The sequence below is a fragment of the Notechis scutatus genome, chromosome 10, assembly GCF_049901735.1.
Source record: "Notechis scutatus isolate UNSWTSFEM ecotype Mainland chromosome 10, rNotScu1.2, whole genome shotgun sequence".
In the NCBI taxonomy this organism is placed as follows: Eukaryota; Metazoa; Chordata; class Lepidosauria; order Squamata; family Elapidae; genus Notechis; species Notechis scutatus.
Window position 1 is genome coordinate 15,823,428 of NC_142018.1, and position 21,051 is coordinate 15,844,478.

A 21,051-nucleotide genomic window follows, 5' to 3' on the forward strand; every position below is an offset into this window, starting at 1 on the left:
GACCCCTCATTTCAAACCGGAGCTACAAATATTCTCCTATATTAAATTTAAAGTATAGATTCGTATAATCGGTTGTTTGGAACAGGGGTGTCAAGCTCGATTTCGTTGAGGGTCATATCAGGGTTATGTTTGACCTCGGGAGGGGGAGCTGTGGTGGGCCTGGCCAGCTTAACATCACTCGCGTCGGGGGCACCAGTCGTGGCCCAAGCACTCTGCCAGTGAAAATGGCCTCCCAAGCTCCATTTTCAGCTGTGATGGCCTCCTGCAACCTTCTGCCAGTGAAAACGGAGCTCAGGAGGGGCACATGTGGCCCTCCCGAGCTCCATTTTCACTGGCAGAGGCACCATGGACCAGTCCTTTGCTGTTTCCAGGGTGGGACCCGGGCCTTGAGTTTGACACCCCAGGTTTGGAACAATTAGCTATGGCTTAAATAGATTAAGTGGGTATATCTTGGCTTGTTTCTACATTTTGAATGAGTGCAAGAGATGTGTGTTTGGCCACAAGTATACAGGATAAGTATAAGTATACACAGTGGCTCAGTGGCTAAGACGCTGAGCTTGTTGATCAGAAAGGTTGGCAGTTCAGCGGTTCGAATCCCTAGCGCCGTGTAACGGAGCTCCCGTTACTTGTCCCAGCTTCTGCCAACCTGGCAGTTCGAAAGCACATAAAAATGCAAGTAGAAAAATAGGTACCCCTTTGGTGGGAAGGTAACAGTGTTCCATGTGCCTTCAGCATTTAGTCATGCCGGCCACATGACCATGAAGATGTCTTTGGACAGCGCTGGCTCTTCGGCTTTGTAACAGAGATGAGCACCGCCCCCTAGAGTTGGAAACAACTAGCACCAAACTCATTCATTTTGTAATTTGTAAAGATTTGTTTCTTTGTTTCTTTGTCTAAATGTGATCATCAAGAGAAAGCTAAGATATACTTTCTCAAAAGATGGCATAAACACAGCAAACCGTGATATGGAAGAGAGACTGGGAGATCTTCTTGAACAAAGAGAAATCTTTCATTTGTGAATACTTTGTAATTTTGATGGGTCATAAAAAAAAGAAAAGAAAAGGAAGATCATCACAGTGGCCTTTTTTCCCCCCTCAGTTTCAAACAATGCCGTCTTTGTGTGTTACACTAAAATTCCTTTACAACTAACTTGAAATGCACATCAAAGGCAGCAAATGTTTAAGCTGACATTTCATCTGATTACAGCAGAGAGAATGGAGAAATCTGACTGGCTTTAAAGAATCTCCTCTATTTTAACTACACATCTTAATTTCAATCCCACTTATTCTGAATTACATTCTTTTAAGAAGAAGAAGAAAAGGAGAACCTTAAAAACACTGTTTTAAATGATCTTCAATCATTTTTTCCCCTTATCTTTGGGACAACACACCAGCCTAATTCATGTTAGTCATGGTTTCCTGTACAAGCTGTCATAACTAAGTATTGCACATAAGAGTTATGTCATAATGAAGTATTGCACATAAGAGTTATAAGTCATGATTCATGAACAACATGTGTAACAAACAAGCAATCAATACACAGTAGTTTAGTATGATATGTGCAGTCAGCACATTGGTCTATTGGAATTACCCATTGCCATTTTTGTCTAGGAACCGGCTATATGAATAAATGAAATCTGTCTGTTGAAGAGCAAACTTCAAGCAAGTATTAAATAGGATAACCTACAAAATTTAACTGAAAAAAATTCCAAATGACATGAAGACAAAAAACAAGACAAACAACCAGGAGAAAAAATTATCCAGGTTCAACCTGTGGCCTTTCGGATATGTTAGACTACACCTCCCAGAAGGAGATGAAAAAAAAACAAAGCTACAAAGCCCATACAAATAAAAGAGATGTTATAAATAAACCCAACTATTGTTTCATTTTTCCACCTCCTTGGGTAAGATCATCTACAAACAATGACTTTAAAAAATGGAGCAGTTTTCCATAAGGCAAAGAACAATGTTAAGCCCCATAGCCAATCCCGAAATATCCACTTATAATACATTATACAATTTTCAAGTTAAATGTTGTGTATCAAGTGCTGTCATTCATCAGTTTCCTTATCCCTCGAAGTGAACAGCTGTAATTTCTTTCCTGGCGAGTCAAAACTGATGGACCAGTACTCCTTTGAAAAGCCTTCACCTTTAACTGTCATTGGACAGACTTAGATAGAATTCCATCCTCCGAGTTAATGAACTGCTCATAACTATCCACAGACATTAACTTAATTTGTACATTTCTGTTCCTCACTAGTGCCCCACACTAGTACAATTTGTATATCATTGTACCAACTGTGGACCATAATCATGTATCCATCCTCGTGTGGCTTGACTGTGGTCCCACACCCCAGATATATCTTAATGATGGCATGAAAATACACCCTTGGCATAGATTGGAGAACTGATCCAAAAACTGTGAGCTTCGTAATTTATTCCGATCAAGGGCAACAAATGCTTTGTGGCTACAAGTAAAGCTGACATCTGAAATGAGCTGGAGAAATGAAAAGCTCAGTTCTAATAGTCATTTTGGATGTTGTACAGCCATGTAAAATAAAGTTTCATTAACATGAACTGAAATAGATGGGACTGAGGATTTGCTATGAATCATCATTACATCCACAAAGCTACCATTGGATATTCTGGAAAGAATTTAACAATTCTTATCAAAACTGCTGTCTTTCTAGAATCATGCCTTACTTTACTCCTTCAGCCCTTCATTTCCTTTCTCCTTGTAAGAAAACCTTAGGTCTGCCTACTTAGTAACACATCCCAGACCATCTGCTCAACTTACTTTGACACTCTTCTAACTTCAGCATGTTGCATCAGACTTGTGGCATTTATAGTTTTAATTAGGACAAAAAAAATCTAATTAGGATGATCCTTTAAGAAACAAATAGAAATATAATGTCAACTTAAACTTCGGGAAAATATGTTTACTAATTACCTTCATTGCATCACAGCAGTAAAGAGGTTGTCTGTGAAGAAGAAAGACTAGAAGTTGGTTTAGGAAAATCAGCAACATAGCTGGAGAAGAACATAAAAAAAAAAGTATATCTGTCTATCATATCTATCTGTCTGTCTGTCTGTCTGTCTGTCTATCTATCTATCTATCTGTCTGTCTGTCTGTCTGTCTGCCTGCCTGCCTGCCTGCCTGCCTGCCTGCCTGCCTGCCTACCTACCTACCTACCTACCTATTTTCAACATCATCACCAATCTATATTTAAAAGAGAGGAATTAATGCTGCTTGTCCAGAGCTGACATAGTTTTTGAAAGAAATCAAGCATTTGATTTCGCCAACCCCCTTCCATCTCTGTGGTGAAGCATTACTCAGTAATACCTTTGTTTTCCCTCCCTACCATACCAGATGGATGGATAGAAGTGTTTTATAACTCTCCCAAAAACATCTCTCTCCTGGCCATAGTGGGTAAGTGAAGAAGATATCTTTGTAACAAATAGCTGCTTCTCTGAAGAAATCTTCATCAATGAGATTTTCTATGATCCTCATAACTGTGGAATAATCTTTGGTGGCTTAATCTCCTGCTGACATGTAATAGGTGAAAGATAACCCAGATAACAGTAAGTTTATTCAACCATCAGTCCCTTGAGGATATTCAGTGAGCAGGGATGGTGTAGCCCAAAGCAAATGGGGAAAAATGCTATGGAAGACAGTTTGCTTAATGCTTTCTCAAAGAAATATTTTTAAAACCACATTAAAATAAATAGATTTGTTAATCCTTTCCTTTGAGAATGAGAAGAAATGTCCTCAATCAAGTGTTCTTGAGCACAACATTCAGGATATGTTTTTTAAATCACATATCATGTCATCTTCTAAGGCTCAGAGGACAAAGCTTGGCATTATTTAAATATCTCAAAACATGATTTCCATGCACTTTTGCGGTTGATGTATTCCATTAACAGTGTTTTTTTTTTTTTTCCCAAATGGAACCATCTGAATTTCCTCTCCTTTTTTCAGGAAAACATAACCAACATAAATTAAATGTTCTTGCTTACCGGTGGTTGGGTCCATGACTCTAGACTTGTCTCTTTTAGTGGGGTCTGAGGTCTTCCCACATCTTTTGAATGCTTTGGGGACAAAAAGAGAGGAACAGAAAAAAAAATATCTGCTGTTAGTTGCTTGAGAGATTAACAGACCCAGATTTGATTTACAGTTGTGAAAAAGCAAACAAACAAACAAACAAAAAAAGACAGTGGAGATAATTTGTGCAGTTCTAAGAATTATAGGGCTGTGAACGTCAGAGAAAAGTAAGATCATTTTAATGACTGCAGTAGAAAAATTCAAGAAAGAGTTTCTTTAGTGCTTGTCATGGCCTATTTCTTCTTGTTGAACAGAAAATCCTGTTCAACTGCAAGATAGGAAACCATGTTGGCTAGCTTTAGAATTTAACTAGTCAATAACCCAGTGTTCCCTGGGTATTTATTTATCCTAATCCTGAATTAGAAAGGAAAAGCCCCGATTTCAGCGACAATTAACTGGAACAAATGTAATTTCTAATGTTGGATTTTTCCCCTTACCAGAGAGAGAGCCCCCTTGTGGAATACTGTGAAGCCATTACCATGGCAACTCCACGGCGCTGTAGAGTAGAAGCCATTTTAAGGCAGTACGGTAGAAGCCATTTTAAAGCACAATAGGCTGTATCTTAACAGAACACCCCCCACCCTCCAAGGGGTGTTAGGGGTGTTTTTTCCCGCCAGTATTTGTTTCCAGGGAGTAAGTAATCTGTAATCTGTAAGTTATCTGTAAGTAACCTGTGTACCAAGTTTGGTTGAAATTGCTCAAGGTGTTCCAGAATTATGCACACACATCCTTTTATATCGGGACATCGCTTCCAAGGACATAAACCAAGGAATCAAATTATTTCATTTAAAATGAAAAAAAAAAAAAGTGATTGCTTCAGGGACTCATGTAAACAGCAGAACCAACACAAAATATGTCAAGAAATGCTTTGGGGCACAGTGTCTGTGTACAGTATATGTTGATATACACACAGATGGATAGAAACATGTAGATCCAAAACTCACTGGAGCTGACTGCAGAATGATCGTGGGTAAGCGAGAAAGTTAATTCTCTTTTTCACTTTGTAGACTCTCTATGGATTTATCAGTCATCAATTAAAAAAAAATACAGGAATGATGAAGATATGGTAACGGTTCCCTCAGGCACATTGAAACACAGAATCAGAGTGACTGTGGTGGAGGTTGTTTTACTACGTGCCCTGATGGGAAAAAATAATAAAACAAAAGTGCCCTTAATAAAGAGCAACAGTCTTTGGGAAATGAAGTGGAACTTAATAGCTGATTGACCTTCCACCTTACAGAATCCCGAATCCATGGCTGCTCCCTGTTTAGAAATAAATACATGAATGAGAACGGAATCTGAAAACACGCCACACCAAAATGAATCAATGTTGTTTGGAAACCATTTCTCTTGCTGAGGCAGGCTGTTCCTCTCCCCAGCGAAATTAGATCTAATTTTCCAGCCACCTTGAAAACAAAAAACAAAAAAACTGCTAAGGTACATAATGATTATTCAATTCCACCTATAAATGTTCCGGATTTGATGAGCCCGGGGACCAAAGTGCCACCAGAATCTCCAGAGGATCTTCACTAAAGTCTCGTGTTGGAATATTTCAGGTCCTCACCCAGACACAGTGCATTTCATGAATGGCAAACAGTATGCTGTTCCCTCTCCCCTCCCACACTGGAATGGTAGCTTCAAGCTCTCTTTAAAGAGCTTTAGACAGTAGAATTATAGATTTAGAGAACAGCAAATATTTCTTTGACTTTCTGAAGGACGATTCTCCTTTGCAGAACAAAACCTCAATTCTCTTCTAAAGGTACGTAGAGGTATGGGGTGGGCTTCAAAAATTTTAGCAATGGGTTCTATGCCCGGCTGCTGGGTGGGTGTGGCCATGGTGGGTGTGGCCTAGTCAGCCTCCTGCACCACGTCGGGGGGGGGGGGAAATTTTGCCCTCCCCTGGCTGCGGAGGCTCTCTAGAAGCTGATAATGGGGCCTATTTCGGACCTTCCCAAACTTCCAGGAGGCCCATTTTTTGCCCTTCCCAAGCCTTCATGCTCACCCTGCATTTACCTGCATCCAAAACTGGCTGTGTGGTGACTCCTGGGAAGGGTGGGGTGGGCAGGGCCAGCCAGGAGTGGGATTTGGGGGTTCCCTGAACTGCACAGAATCTTAGCTAGGGGTTCTCCCAAACCCCTGCGAACTCTCAGCAGCCCACTCCTAGTACTACTTCTTCCTCGCTGCAAAGATTGATCAAATCTACTGAAAAATCAACGAAACCAAAGGAACGATGTGTCTTCTCAGCTTTGATTATTACTCTTTCACACACGTGCAGATTCTCGTTTCCACCACAAAGAGCTATAGGCTCCTGATCTCCCGTAACTGGGGGAACCAATGTTCCTTTGTTTATGTTCCCAGCCATCTGACATTTAAGCTTAATACACAGAAGAAAATTAAATCCATAATGAGATGAAGATGCTATGATTGATTTTGATCTGAATGGTACATTATAGCTCCAACAGCACGCTTACAGCTCCCAATGCTCCAATCCTGGGACCTATAAAATTTTCCCTGGCAGTGAAGCATAGATGTTAGCAGAAATCAAGCTCTCATAATAGCATGCTTAACTAAATCTCAAGTAACTTTTTAAAACTATAGCACTTTGAAATAACCTACAAGGGTAACCGGTAGACAGATTGAGCATGGATGCTTGGAGATCGCAGAAGAAATAAGGTTCCATAAGAGCATTCACAGAAATGGCTTCCTTCGACATTCACACAGTGAAAGGGTCATTATATTCATAATGAAAGATAATGGAATTCTGTATCCTTTTAAGTGCTAATTTGACCAATTGGGGCAATGGGTTGAGTTTGACTCATCACATTTAAAAGACTCTAGTTTGAGTCTGATTTAAAATGTGGTGAAAAATAAGAGATCTTTTCACAAAAGCAGAGGAAGTGGTAACATGATTCACTGAATCACAATTTAGCTAAGCACATTTTTAGCCTACATGTTATACAGACCAGGTCATATTAATCATTTATGCTTCTATTTGTTGTTGTTGTTAGTTGCAAAGTCATGTCCAACCCATCACAATCCCATGGACAACATTCCTCCAGGTCTTCCTGTCCTCTAACAACTTCTGGAGTCCATTTAAGCTCACGCCTACTGCTTCAGTGCCTCCATCCAGCCACCTCATTCTCTGCCATCCCCTATGGCCCTCAATCTTTCCCAGCATTACGCTCTTCTCCAGTGAGTCCTTCCTTCTCATGAGGTGGCCAAAGTATTTGAATTTCTATGCTTCTATATGTCATGCAAAAAAGTGAATAACTATCAGGTGGCTGCACAACAGAGCTGGAGATTCATTGGAATCTGCTGATTAATCCATTATAGCTAGTTCATGTAATTAATGCAGCAAATCTTTTAGCATTATCACTTCGTTGCATTTTAGTATCTCATGACCGTAGGCCTTCACAGTTCAAGGATTGGTGTTATAGTTTAGGCCCATGTTTTCTTTGGGTTTATGTGGAACTAACAGATTGGATTGACAGATTATGATTTTAACATTAGATTTTATTTGTTATTTATTACCTTATTCTAGGATTTTTAATTCAATATGCCTTCAGTGTTTTTAACTTGTTCAGGTCTTGGACTGTAATAAATATTGACTTGATCTGATTTGAGTGACTATTGTTTAGCTATGTAGGATCAGTAAGCGGATCCACAGAGTTGTTTTATGTAGCAGGGAAGATATCATTGAAACTAAACCAGGCAAGATGAGGAAAATTTAGATTCTGAACATGGACTCCTTCATATTTCCTCAAGTTGAGCTAGGTTTGAAAAATAGAATGCTGGACATCCCTGATCTTCTGGGTGATTCAGGAACTGGGAAACCAAGAAATTGTGTTGTATATTTATAAGATTTGTTACAAAGTGAAAAGATAAACAAACAAAGAATGTAGAAGAAAGGTAGGAAGAAAAGAGAAAGAAAAATGTGTTGAAAACAGTAAAACACAAAGAAACAAAATATTTGGTATTTTCTAGACATACCTGGTACTTGGTAGTAAAAAATGAACTAACCTAGTTCCCTTCACAGTCTTTTTTAAATGGTAAATTCAGAAATCAATAGTTCTTTTTTTAATCTATTTTCAGCAAAATGTCAATGGAAATTGGGAAATGTCTTCTCTACTCTAAGATCTGAAGATATTCTGTGAAGTTAAATTTTGTTCTCCTTTTGTTTATAAACTAAAATGCAACTCTAGAGGGTAGTAGACTATATGCTGAAACCAGTATGTAAATAGAGCCTTGTTTCATTCTTTTTTTCAGACACAAATTTGAATACTTTGCCCTTTGACATCTGTGCTGATATTTGTGGTTCCTCTTTGAGAAACAATGTTTTACTTATATGTGTTGGGGTTACATCCAAAATAGATCACCAAATTGATTCTACCTTACTGTATATCTTTCTCACTAAGAAAGAGTTTTTTGAAATGACCATTAGAGCATCAGTATTTCCTATATTATTATTATTAACATGCTCTGATGCTAAGGAGTTCTACTCCCCCTCCCTACCTGAAAAGAAATCTGTTCCAAATGCAAAACAAAAGCAAAGGAGAGGAGTTGCAGTTGTAGTTGTAGTTTCACAGCAGCAATCGGCTGTAGTGCAGAACAGTTGAGTTAAGTCACACCCAGGCTCCATGCTGTCTCTTTCTTGCTCACACAGCAAATAATGCTTCAGTTTCCAAACAGCCCTCAACTCTCTCACACACTGACAGGACGCTAGCCAGGTGAATACTGATGGATGCTGGTAGGCAGAGGCAGAATTCCCTCCCCCCCCCCTTATTTTCCTTCCCTAAGCTCAATCACATAGTTTGGTAGTGAAGCACGGCTATTGAGCTAGTGATTAATAATATCAGGGATTACAAAACTTGGTTCAGAATTCATCTATATAGATCACATGGGGGGGGGGGGAGGTTTTATATTACTGAAATCATACAATCTTTGTATCAATGCATTTCTTGACCCCAAAATGAAACAGTCCTAAATAATTCAAGTTTAGATTATTTGAAGGATGTCTATACTTCTATAAAGCTGTCCCTATTTTATAGACGTCTTTGAAGATATTACCTACTTAGGCTCTTTTTAATGGTGGCCCTTCTCTCTCTATATGTTCCTCTTAAGAAAATCTGCTTGACCTTTGCTTGTTTTAAAATGAAATCTGTCTTTTAATGGCTTTTTAATGGCATTTGCTCCTGATGGATCCTTTGAAACGATACACGATTGTCACCGGGTAGCGTACTTGTTTCTTTAAAGAGAATTCATGAGTGCACTTGATGTTGAATTATATTGTTGTTGTTTTTTAATATCTCAGGCTTCCTTAAGACCTCTGGCGTCTTAAAGGAAGACTGAGAAATAAATAAAATAAAATAGGACGGCCTCAGAAAGGAGAAAAAAAGACCGCCATGTGGTATCCCCCCATTGTAAAAAGAGATTAGTGGGCTGATATCCTTTAGAAACAATCATTTTGGAAGATACAAACCTGGCTTTATTTTATTTTTATTTTTTTAAGAACTCTTTTAGAAAATATGGAATTGTAAGACTATGTCACAAGACATATTCATGTGCATTCATTAAAGTACCAACATTGCAAAAAAAAAAAAAAAGTTATTTGAGGTCATCTTTTTCCATAATGAAAATTATTTCTACAAGCTGGCCTGTTGTATCCAGTTTAGCTTGTTAAATCTGGGACTTACCAAACACTTAACATCCCAGGCAGGAGATGACTCAGATCCATTCTACAAAAGGCAGCCTAGCCTCACCAACCTGTTTTTCCATCTAAAACTGCTTTGCCAAATGTCATCTATCACTCCTGTTCTGTTTGTCTGTTCAGAAAATACACTTATGGTTCCCTTCTGATCAGCCAATTAAATGGTGCCGTAAAACATGTAAATTGCAAATCCTGTCTGCCTCCAGTCACTGCTAGGCAGGGAAGGAGACAACTGACATAAGAGCAAAATTATAATCTATTTATTTACATGGGGAGGGGGAATAAAAAAGCTTTACAGACTCAAACTGCATGCCTAAGGGATGCTTCTAAGGGAAGAAACTGTTTATAGTACTTATGCATCAGAGTTCTGCACAAAAGTATGCTTTGCCCTTCTTCATCTCTCTATTCACCTATTGCACAATCATTGGTAAAAATGTAAGGTGTCATAATATCACTGTAGTTGTTCTGAGTGTTTGGGGAGAAACAAAGGAAACACCCCGTCAGTAAATAAAAAAATAAAGTCAGTTGGGTCTGACTCTAGGGCACAGTACTCCGTTTCTTGGCCAAGGGTTGTCCAAAGACAATTTCCATGGTCATGTGGCCAGCATGGCTATACACCTGTTCTGACTAAGGCTTCATGAAACCATAATTAAGCACACACTTAGTTAAAACAAATCTTGTTTTATTGCAACACTGGGAATTATGTTCATTCCCAGCCCATAATGAGTCCCAAACAGTCCCTCGAGATAAGCACCTACCTTTCTCTCCTTTGAATTGCTGCCAACAACTAAAGTGCCAAATTAACTGGAAAACAACAACAACTGAAGTACAAAGTCCACACAGAGCTCCAAGGTTTAATCCAAACAGAGCAAACAACTTTGCTTCCTGCAAAGGTTTCTCTACCTTTGCACCTCCTTTATACTTTATGGGAGGGGCAATTATTTCCAAGCCTTACTCCCAAATCACCCCTTTTGTCTCAGCTGCTCTCGCCTTCTAACAGCTGTGCGCACATGCGGACTGGGAACAGGCTCCCCTTGTTCCTCTGCCTCGCTGCTGCCAGGCTCTGGAGGCTCCAGAGTCAGCACCCCACTCCCAGATGGTCCTGGCCCCATTTCTGCATTGGATGCAGGACCCTCATCCGAGTCCTCCCCAGACTCCCAGACTTGTCCCCATTATTCCCCACTGTCCAATTCTGCTGCTGTCTGCACAGGCTGCCGGCAAACCACAGCAATGACAAAGGCATACAGAACACTGTTACTTTCCCATCATAGCAGTATCTATTCACTTACTTAAATGTGCATGCTTTCAAAATGCTAGGTGTGCAGGAGCTGAGACAAAGAATGGGATGAGTTCAGGGGAGCCTGTTCCCAGTGCGCATGTGCGCACAGCTGTTAGAAGGCGAGAGCAGCTGAGACAAAAGGGGCGATTTGGGAGTAAGGCTTGGAAGTAATTGCCCCTCCCATAAGGTATAAAGGAGGTGCAAAGGTAGAGAAACCATAGTGCAGAGGTCAGTTCTCGAACCCGGGCTGTCAAGCTGAGAGTCTTTAACCACTGAGCCATTGCCACAATGCTCCCCCACAATAAGTTAATAAAGCAACATAACTGAAGAATCAATATAGCTCTTAGACAGCTTGAAGGGTATCATTGTTTTAATCATTTGGTTAGAGAAGCTTTCCTGAAAAGATGACTAACATGAAATTATCATCTTACCATTAAAAAAAAATATTATTAATAGATCAGCAACGCTTTTCATGGATTTTTTAAAAACCAAATATGAATAAAGAAGCTTTAAAAGAAGCTTCAAGAGTGGGGATGTCATAGGTGCCATATCCAAGAAGGTCCTTTCCTACTAGTAATTCTGCAAAAATAATTATTCTGTAAATGCTTTGCTGGGCTTTGGTAGCTCCTGGAGTAACAAAAATGCCATTTCTTGCTTGTTGTGGGAATAGAGGAAATAAATAGCTCATCCTCCCCTTTCCTATTTTTTTTTTCCAAATGTGCTCTGGGTACATTTGGTCATTTTACAAAGAAGACCTGAACTGTTGGCAGAAGAATGATTGACATCTTAGTCCCCTTACATACCAATTACTACTGAAAGCTAAGATAGCGGCCTGGTATTGTAATTTTGCAGATGGGTGGTCAGCTGTGGTATACAGTCTCTAAGCAAATCACAAAATGGCAGCTTTGAGCTGCACTGCAGTTGATTTTGGAGACCTTGTCTCAGCTGTCCAGAGATGACAATAGCCATGCAATCATAGGGTGGATGCTAAAGCCCTACGTAGAATGTTCTATATTTGCTCAGATTGATATACAACTCACTCACTGCCCTACAGAAATCTCAGAACTGGATGACTTCTGTAAGATGCATAACCTACTTTCCAAAGCACCAGAAGGCAAGATAAGAAGCAATGCATGGAAACTAATCAAGGAGAGAAGCAACCTAGAACCAAGGAGAAATTTTCTAACAGTGAGGACAATTAACCAGTGGAACAACTTGCCTCCAGAAGTTGTGCATGCTCCATCACTTGAGGCTTTTAAGAAAAAACTGAACAGCCACTTCTCTGGAAATTTCCTGCTTGGACTAGAAGACCTCCAACCAGTAATAGTTAGGCAACTCTTCCTTCATCCCAACTCATCTTCACAGTTGAAAATTTAACCAACAAATATATCCTCTGCTGTAGCCAATAGCAACCTTTTAATATTGAAATTATCTCTCTCATAACATAAAAAAACATCACTTCTAGCAAGCAAGCAAGCTTATAGTAGGATCCTCAAGAGGTTCAGTGAACACAATATAATGAGATTTAATCCTTGGAGAGTTCATCAAGTGGGGAGGGAGAGAGAAATCATATCATTTTTGCTCTCCACTATATTCAGTTACCTCTAAATATAGTATGGATTTAGGTCTGGGAAAAATAGTAGTTAGCAGTAAAGTGGGAGGTAGAATGACTAACAAGACAAGGAGAGCTCAAAAGGAGGTTTAACAAAGCTTTCCATGAGATTTGGCAGATGCTTCTATGGTAGATTGTCAAACTTTACACTAATCTTTCTGTAAGAGTTTTAAGGGCTGCATTCCTCCCTTTTGCTCTTTTGCTTGATGCTAGTAAATTATAGATCAGGCTTTCTGAAAAAGAGCAGAGACTTCTTAAATTACAACTAAACTGAGGAAGAATATTATTACATGGTGTTATGATGGAGCCCAGCAGGGCTCCCCTCTTCCTTCACTTTCCCACAGCAAACACAACAATGTCAGGAGGGATAAAGTGATTGTGCTGCACCAAGAGGTTATCTAAGAACAACACAGTTCAGCTTAGAGCTCTCTCCATTGGTGGATATTCATGAAGCAGATTCTGTTTTTTAATGTCTCCATAAGATCTACATTCTCATACCCAGAGAAACCCAATCAAAGGTCTACAACTACCTGGGGAGAAAGGAAAACACAGCATTTTAAAAAAAACATATATAAATGCCTCACTTTATTATGTGATAGAAGAAAACATTTCTGGTGTGTTTATTCATATGTTTGACCACAGAATCAATCACTCACTCAGTCAAATATATAACATTGCCAAAGGAGAAGGTAACAATGATGGACCCTTTGTTTTTTCTCTTACATTGCATGTAAGAAAAAAAAAAGTGTAATATAATGAAACAGAGATTTAAAGGGGACTACGAAACAACTCATTCCTATAGATACAACAGGAAGGAAGGAAGGAAGGAAGGAAGGAAGGAAGGAAGGAAGGAAGGAAGGAAGGAAGGAAGGAAGGAAGGAAGGAAGGAAGGAAGGAAGGAAGGAAGGAAGGAAGAGAGGGAAGAAGGGAGGGAGGAATAATATGCTAACTCATAGCTAAAAGTAGACCAAGTTCTCCAAATCTTCATCATCTTTGTGCAATTTGTCTGAACTCTGTAATTACTTTCTATTTAGCTGGCAAATTTTAAAAAAGGGAAAAATATCACACCATTTAAATCGGTGGGGAGTCCCAATCTGTCATTTCTCTATCAGAAAATGAAACAAATAAATACTTTTAATTCCCCTTTACCCTTCAACTACCTATACAAATGTGTTTTTTTAAATGGCCACTTGCCCACAAGTAAATATTGTGTTTTACATTTATGGAGGTTGGTTTTCCTTTGAATGGCATAATAATGTTTCTTACATCATACATCTGATGCTGCTTACATAAACTTTTCTGCTCCTCACCTAGCTTCCATTCTGATTCTCAGTTTCACCTTCCTTCCTTCCTTCCTTCCTTCCTTCCTTCCTTCCTTCCTTCCTTCCTTCCTTGGGATTCTTTGAACCATCACATTCTTCGTAAGCCGAATGTATACACTTCTCTCCTTTTATGTGGCGCCAAGTTCATTGCTACATAATACTTCCAATGGAGGTTTGGAATAAGATATTAAACAGGAAAGACTTCTAAAATGAACTGATGACCAAAGTGGGACAAAACCACTCCCATTCTCTCCCCTCCCATGGATTATGTACATTTAACATCACCTTTTTCCAGGGCTTTGCCTCAAGGCACAATCTGCTCCTAATATGTTTGGAAATTACTGTTCCATTATAGCCACACCAATATGCAATCAAATGAAAATTATAGGGGAGGGAAAGTGATTTGTCTTCTTAATGAGAGTCACCTTGCTGATTTTCTCAACGCCTTTGGCAATCATTAGCCAAGCTAGTGAAATAAACAAGAGCTAGTTACTCTTTGGGTGGTATCAGCAGTCCATGGTGAGAGCAGATGGACAGCCCTCCCCATGAATCATTCTATTCAAAGCGTAAAGTCTTTTGAAATCTTGACTTCTCCTGGCAAAGGCCTCCAGTTCTGACAATGCATATCCAAGCTTTCTATCAAAGCTCCCAAGCTGCCAGGAAAGAAAGATCAAAGCTTGTGTGTCGCAAGTAAATAGGAGGATGGGACTCAGTCTGGCAGTGAAGATTGAGGCTCCCGCTGGTTTAAATGGGTTTGATATATTGTTACTGCTAAAAGAAAAAAGATCCCATGGGATCCACCAGGGACTGTTTGATTGGTAAGCATCCCGTAAGCCTGATGTTGCTTGAAAAACTGAGAGCTAGCCAGACCAATCCATATCAACAAAGACAATAAGGATTGGCAAGAGGACACAGAAATAGGTTGGGGCTATCTGCTAAGCTTTCCAAAATGTCTCAATGCAAGGTGAAGGAAGAAGCGACTCTTCCCAACCAGGTGATTGTAGTCTGTTCTTCAGAATGTGACAAAGTCACTGACAACTTGGCTGGCACAAGGGTGAAGATTGGAAACCAACCAAATGAGCTAGAGAATCAGAAAAGTACAGCATAACTTTGACCTTGTCTCTTCACCCTTCAGTCAACATGCCTAGTCTAGAAATTCATCAAACGAAACTATACCCATGAGGCCTTCGGGCCAATTGACATTTGATCCAATTCCAAAAGAAGTCTGCAAAAGATGAGTTCAGACCTCTGATTATCCGTCCCTCTTAGGAGCGAGAGAGAAAGTGTCAGAAAGACTAAAGGAGAGGGTAAGGAAGATAAGAGAACATTAGAATAAGAAGACACAGGGTGTGAAAGTGCAGAGAAGAGCAACCAAGATGATTTGGGTGCTGGAATCTAAAACATACAATGAATGGTTGCAGGAACTGGGCATGGCTAGTCTAATGAAGAGAAGGACCAGGGAGACATGATAGCAGCCTTCCAATATTTGAGGGGCTGCCACAGAGAGGAGGAAGGGGTCAAGCTATTTTCCAAAGCACCTGAAAGCCAGACAAGGAATAATGGATGGAAACTGAACAAGGAGAGATTCAACCTGGAAATAAGGAGAAACTTTCTGACAGTGAGAACAATTAATTAATGGAACAGAAGTTGCCTTCTGAAGTTGTGGGAGCTTCATCACTGGAGGCTTTCAAGAAGAGATTGGATAGCCCTCTGTTAGAAACAGTGTGGGGTCTCCTGCTTGGGTGAGGGTTGGGCTAGATGACCTACAAGATCCCTTCCAACTCTGTTAATCTGTATCTGTACATGTGAATGTATATGTGAGAACTTATCTTGCAAAAGTTCCCATACTTCTTCAGTTGTTCTGAAACATCAGAGGTATGAATCAGAAGCTATGAGATGATATATAAACCCTTTCAAACAGGCAAGTCAAAGATACTTGTTGCTTTTTTACATGCCTGGCATATATTTTTGGGTGTATGAAACTATAGTCTCTTGTTGCTACATTAAGATGTCTTCTATAAGTCCCTAAAGGTCTGGACCTTTTAGTGTTTCTCTGATTTGTTGATATATTTGTCCACCAAACTGAAAGTAGGTAACAAGACAGAGGTTGATGAGATCGTGATTCTGGGTATTTTGATCTTAGTGTATTTGTGCTTTGACAAACAGCTTGCAGTAATAAGTGTATAGTATGCTTCATATTCACTAAATGTTTGAATCCATGGTTGATTGATGCCATGGTTGATTCGAGCTTACAACACAGAGACCAAATAGCTACAGAAGCATTTACAATAAACAAAAACAGATTTAGGGAGAGTGAAATTAGGACTAAGTGATTCTTCTGTTGTAAAATGGGAGCAGGAAGAATGGCATTTACCATTTGTTAATATACCAATTAGTAGTAAGGAAGTGTAAGTGGATCAGAGACACATCTATTGGATTAGTCAGTACTATGCTTATGAAACTAAGTCTGCATAAATTTTCAGCCTGTAATCCTATGAAAATTATGGAGAGTTAGTTCTCACAGAAGCAAAAATAAATAACATGATGTTATGTCAGGTCTTTACCCCAAAACAAGATAGATGGAAATCCTATCCAGATCAAAAGAGAATTGCTTTTAGCCTTTTATGTATACCAAACAGGAGAAAAAAAGGTATCCAAAAATGAACACCAATGGTTATAAATACGACTAGGATTCTTGTACTCAGTAAGCAGTAGAATTATTTTGTAATGCTGTCCTTGCTGTTCTGCATTAGAAGGTCATGGAGATTTGTGTCTGTTTTGTTTAACAGTCCAACCTACTCTGAAGAAGCTTCACAAGAGATGACTAGGAAAGTCAGTGTCAAAGCAGATTTATTTTAATGAAAACTGGTGTAACCCTTCAGGAACCATCACACATTTGAAGAAAGTATCTTTCTCATCCCGGATATACCTATTTTCCAACCAAAAGGTGCCTTGATTTATTTTATATCTTGTTAATAGCTACTTATCACTTTATTTCAAGTGATTGCATCTACATTTGCAAGTCCTTGCATAAATGTCAACTCTTTTATTGGAAAGCATTCTGAAGTAGCCCAATATATATTTTAAAAAAAATTATTCTCTTAAAATATAATAAAGACTATTTTATGATTGTTTTGATAAGTTGTTACCGCTGCTCTGTTCTTTTCCCATATCTTCTACAGCTTACACCTAATCCCAGATCTGATATAGCAATTAGACCGGTCATACTATCCTCACTTCCATTTATATTGGAAAGATAAGAAACAAAAGGAAGCTAATCAAGGAGCGAAGCAACCTTTAATTAAGAGAAAATTCCTAACAGTAGGAATAATTAACCAGTGGAATGGCTTGTCTTCTGAATTTGTGGGTGCTCCATTCCTGGAGATTTTAAAGAAGAGATTGGATAGCCATTTGTACAGAATAGTATAGGGCTGTGATGGCAGAGCCATCTCTCTGAGCACACCAGCCATTACGCATTGCTCTTCCAGGTTCTGGCATGTGCTTGTGCGCCAGCTGGTCTTTGCACATGCATGTGCACTAGAAAGTGGAAGACCAGCTACCCGGCACGTGCATGTGCACCAGGGCACTGCTCTTCCAGTTTCCACAAGGGGACTAATATTTATTTTTTAATTTATCCATAAAATTGGGGTAAAGTTGTCCCTAGGTTGAACAATTCTGTCAATAGGCATGGGCTTGTTGCACTGACTGGCAAGGTACATGTGTTTATGAGTTGATGCACCATTCTCATTTCCAAAGTTTCCTAGGTTTTCATCAAAAAGTAAGGCACAGCCTTCATTTATCATTTGATCTGTTTAATATCAAATTCCCAAGGCGGCTCTATTTTTTCCCTCCCACCACATGTGATTTCTAATCCCCATCCGGATCTGTTGGAGAGAGATGATGAAATTCAGAAGTGCCAAAAGTAATGGCTTCTTCTTGCATTACACAGGGGAAATCTAGGTAGGATTTTTTTTTTAAGTCTCTGCTATTAAATAAAAATATAAGTTTCTAAAGTTTGTAGTAGCCTACATATCACCCTTTTATTTGGTTTGTTTTCATTTCACATGAGTGAAAGAAGTATAGAAGTGTCACAAATTAACACATTTTTTTTTTTTTCAGAGGAGAATAATAACACCAGCTGGTTTTACGCCAGCATTTAAATTTTGTGGAATGAACAAAAAAGGAAATTGATAGATGAAATCAACTCAATAGTTCTCACTCAAGGCAGACAGGACCAGGTTCAAATTATTATATTTTGGAGATATATGTAATAAGATCTAGCTCCCTAGGGAACTCTCTAATGATGTGAAAGGTAGAAGGATATAGAAGAAGTGGGCAACCAACAACAAGGCAGTGGACTTAATCACAGCAACAACGGTTGCAGAGTTGACAAATTTTGAAAAGCCAGATTGACCACTCCATTTATGTGGTTATCACTCCATTTATGTGGTTGCTAAGAGTAAACCTTGACATGATGGCCCATAAAGAAAATGTTGATTTGTTCATTGGTTTTTCAGGAAGGTTAGAATGTTTCAAGGGAGATATTTACTAGGCAGGTTCAACTTCTTTTAAAAAAAGACCCTGACTTTGGTAAAGTTTCAAAAACTCTGAGTTGCACATAATCATCATCCTACTTTTAACCAGTGATGCATGACAACATCGGAAGAGAATTTATTTGGGTAACCTATAATGCCGCTGAGTTTTGATTGGCATTTTCAGATGTGATTTGCAGCAGCTGTCCATCACTATAGGATCATGGCTTTGCATCACTTTAAATGAGAAAGAGAAGAAAGTATCTGTCATAAGGACCGGATGCCAACTTGTATGCAGCTCATTAAACTTGCAGGATTTCTACCAAAACTTATATGTAAAGTGCTGCTTATGTAATTCCATAGTTGGAGTGCATGGGAAAAAGAGTAAGGAATTAAGTGTTACTCAGCAAGAAATGTACATTTTTCAAGGGGAATGTGCATATAACTTACGGAGTTGAATCTGCCCATAAAGACTAATCAATAATACTGGCATTTTGGGTTTTTTTCTTATTACTTTCCACGCAGCTTCATATCTTGTCTCCACAGAGGACTCTACTTATAAAGTTTTATTTTGTCCTTTCTTTAAGTACTGATGTATCTTTCTCCACACCAATTTTCACCACTCAAGTGACTCTGATGACACAGATAAACCTCCAGATTACCTTAGTGACCTGCTAAAAGAATGCAAATGACCAGCTGTCTGCAAGGAATATAAGTCCTTCCATTTCCCACCATCCAATCGGAGCTGAGGAAGCTTATTGGCTGAGAAGTGAAATGTCTTCAAAGGAAAACCAGAAAGTCCAGTTGCCTCTTGAAAAAAGCACCTTTGGGACAGTGATGTCGTAACTTTGAAGGTTGTTAAATAAATAATTGTAAAATGAGGACTGTATCCTCTGAAGAATTCAGTAGGAATGGCTGAAAATTTCAGCTCCAGCTAAATGGTGAAACATTAATCCGTGTTATCCACAATCTTTATCACTTTTTTACTGTATAATTATACACCACTCTTCAGTGCAGTGAACAGGAACTACTGCTTCTGGTTTGTTGTATGTTAGCTTTTAAATATATCACTCATTTGGGACTAATTGCATCCCTTGTTTTCCTCTGTAAAACCCAAATGCATATGGCAAAGTTATGCAAACACTTGGTTATTTTGCTTCCTCTGTCATATGTCCATATATCATTGTGCTATTTTGTTCCTCTCTAAATCATGGTTTGCTTCCATTGGAAATGAAAATAACATGTGTGTGAAAGACACAGAGAGACTGATGGATAGAATCAAGATAATGTAAAGGGTCAGTACCATTTTATAATGCCTTGGTAAGGCCACACTTGGAATATTGCATCCATTTTTGGTTGCCGCTGGAGGCTAAAATACATGAAGAATGATAACAGGAATTGGGTTTGTCTAGTCTAGTGAAAAGAAGGACGGGGTGACATGACAGCAGTGTTCCAATATTTGAGGGACTGTCCCAAAGAAGAGGGAGTCAATCTATTTTCCAAAAACACCAGAAGGCAAGACAAGAAGCAACGGATGGAAACTAATCAAGGAGAGAAGCAATTCAGAACAAAGGAGAACTTTCCTAACAGTGAGAACAATTAACCAGTTGAATGGCTTGCCTTCAGAAATTGTGAGTGCTCCATCACTGGGGGTTTTTAGAAGAAGGAGACAGCAAGGAGCCTGGGCGTGGCTTAGCTCAACTGTTCTGTGCTAAAGCTGGTTGCTGCTGTGAAACTAAAACTGAAACTGAAACTCCTCTCCTCTGCTTGTGTTTTGCATTTGGAACAGATTTCTTTTCAGGTGGGGAGGGGGAGTAGAATTCCTGAGCATCAGAACTAATAGAGTGTTAATAATAATACAGGAAATACTAATGCTCTGGTGCTCATTTGAAAAATCCTTTCTTACTGAGCACCTAGACATTAAGAGGAACATACATGCCGAATTTCAAGTATGTAGGATTTACGGTTCTGAAGATTTTGTGATGATGTTTCAGTAGGTAGATAGGTAGATAGATAGATAGATAGATAGATAGATAGATAGATAGATAGATAGATAGATAGACAGACATAGATATATATTTTTTGTCAAGCGATTATTAGATAACAGGTATAAGTATAAACATGGCTATGAATACATGAAATGGATACGAATAAGAAAAAAGAAATAAACAATAGGACAGGGACGGTAGGCACTTTGGTGCACTTATGCACACACATATACACATACATATATATATACACACACATGCACACACACACACATATATAAATATATGAATTAAATAGTAATTATCCTCAATGCCTGATCCCTGGTGTTTGCAAAACATCCAGTTCATTAGCAAGCATTGTGCAGTCTACAGATGAAATGAAGTTTACAATTCAAAACTGACAACACAATTCTCAGTGCTGCCATTGGAAGAAATGGTATCATCTCACAGGCAATAAAACTTTATGTAGACATATAGTCAGTTTGATAAAGATCCTTCTTAGACAAGGAT

General features: G+C 39.0%; 1 protein-coding gene across 1 annotated transcript in view; it reads right to left on the reverse strand.

Annotated features, from left to right (window-relative positions):
* The window catches only part of PCDH11X (protocadherin 11 X-linked), a 605,637-nt gene that overhangs the window by 256,605 nt on the left and 327,981 nt on the right, over positions 1–21,051 (reverse strand). Inside the window, exon 5 of the mRNA XM_087972141.1 lies at positions 4,017–4,088. Coding sequence (XP_087828267.1) covers positions 4,017–4,088 — 72 coding nt within the window. The remainder of the gene's footprint in view (positions 1–4,016; positions 4,089–21,051) is intronic.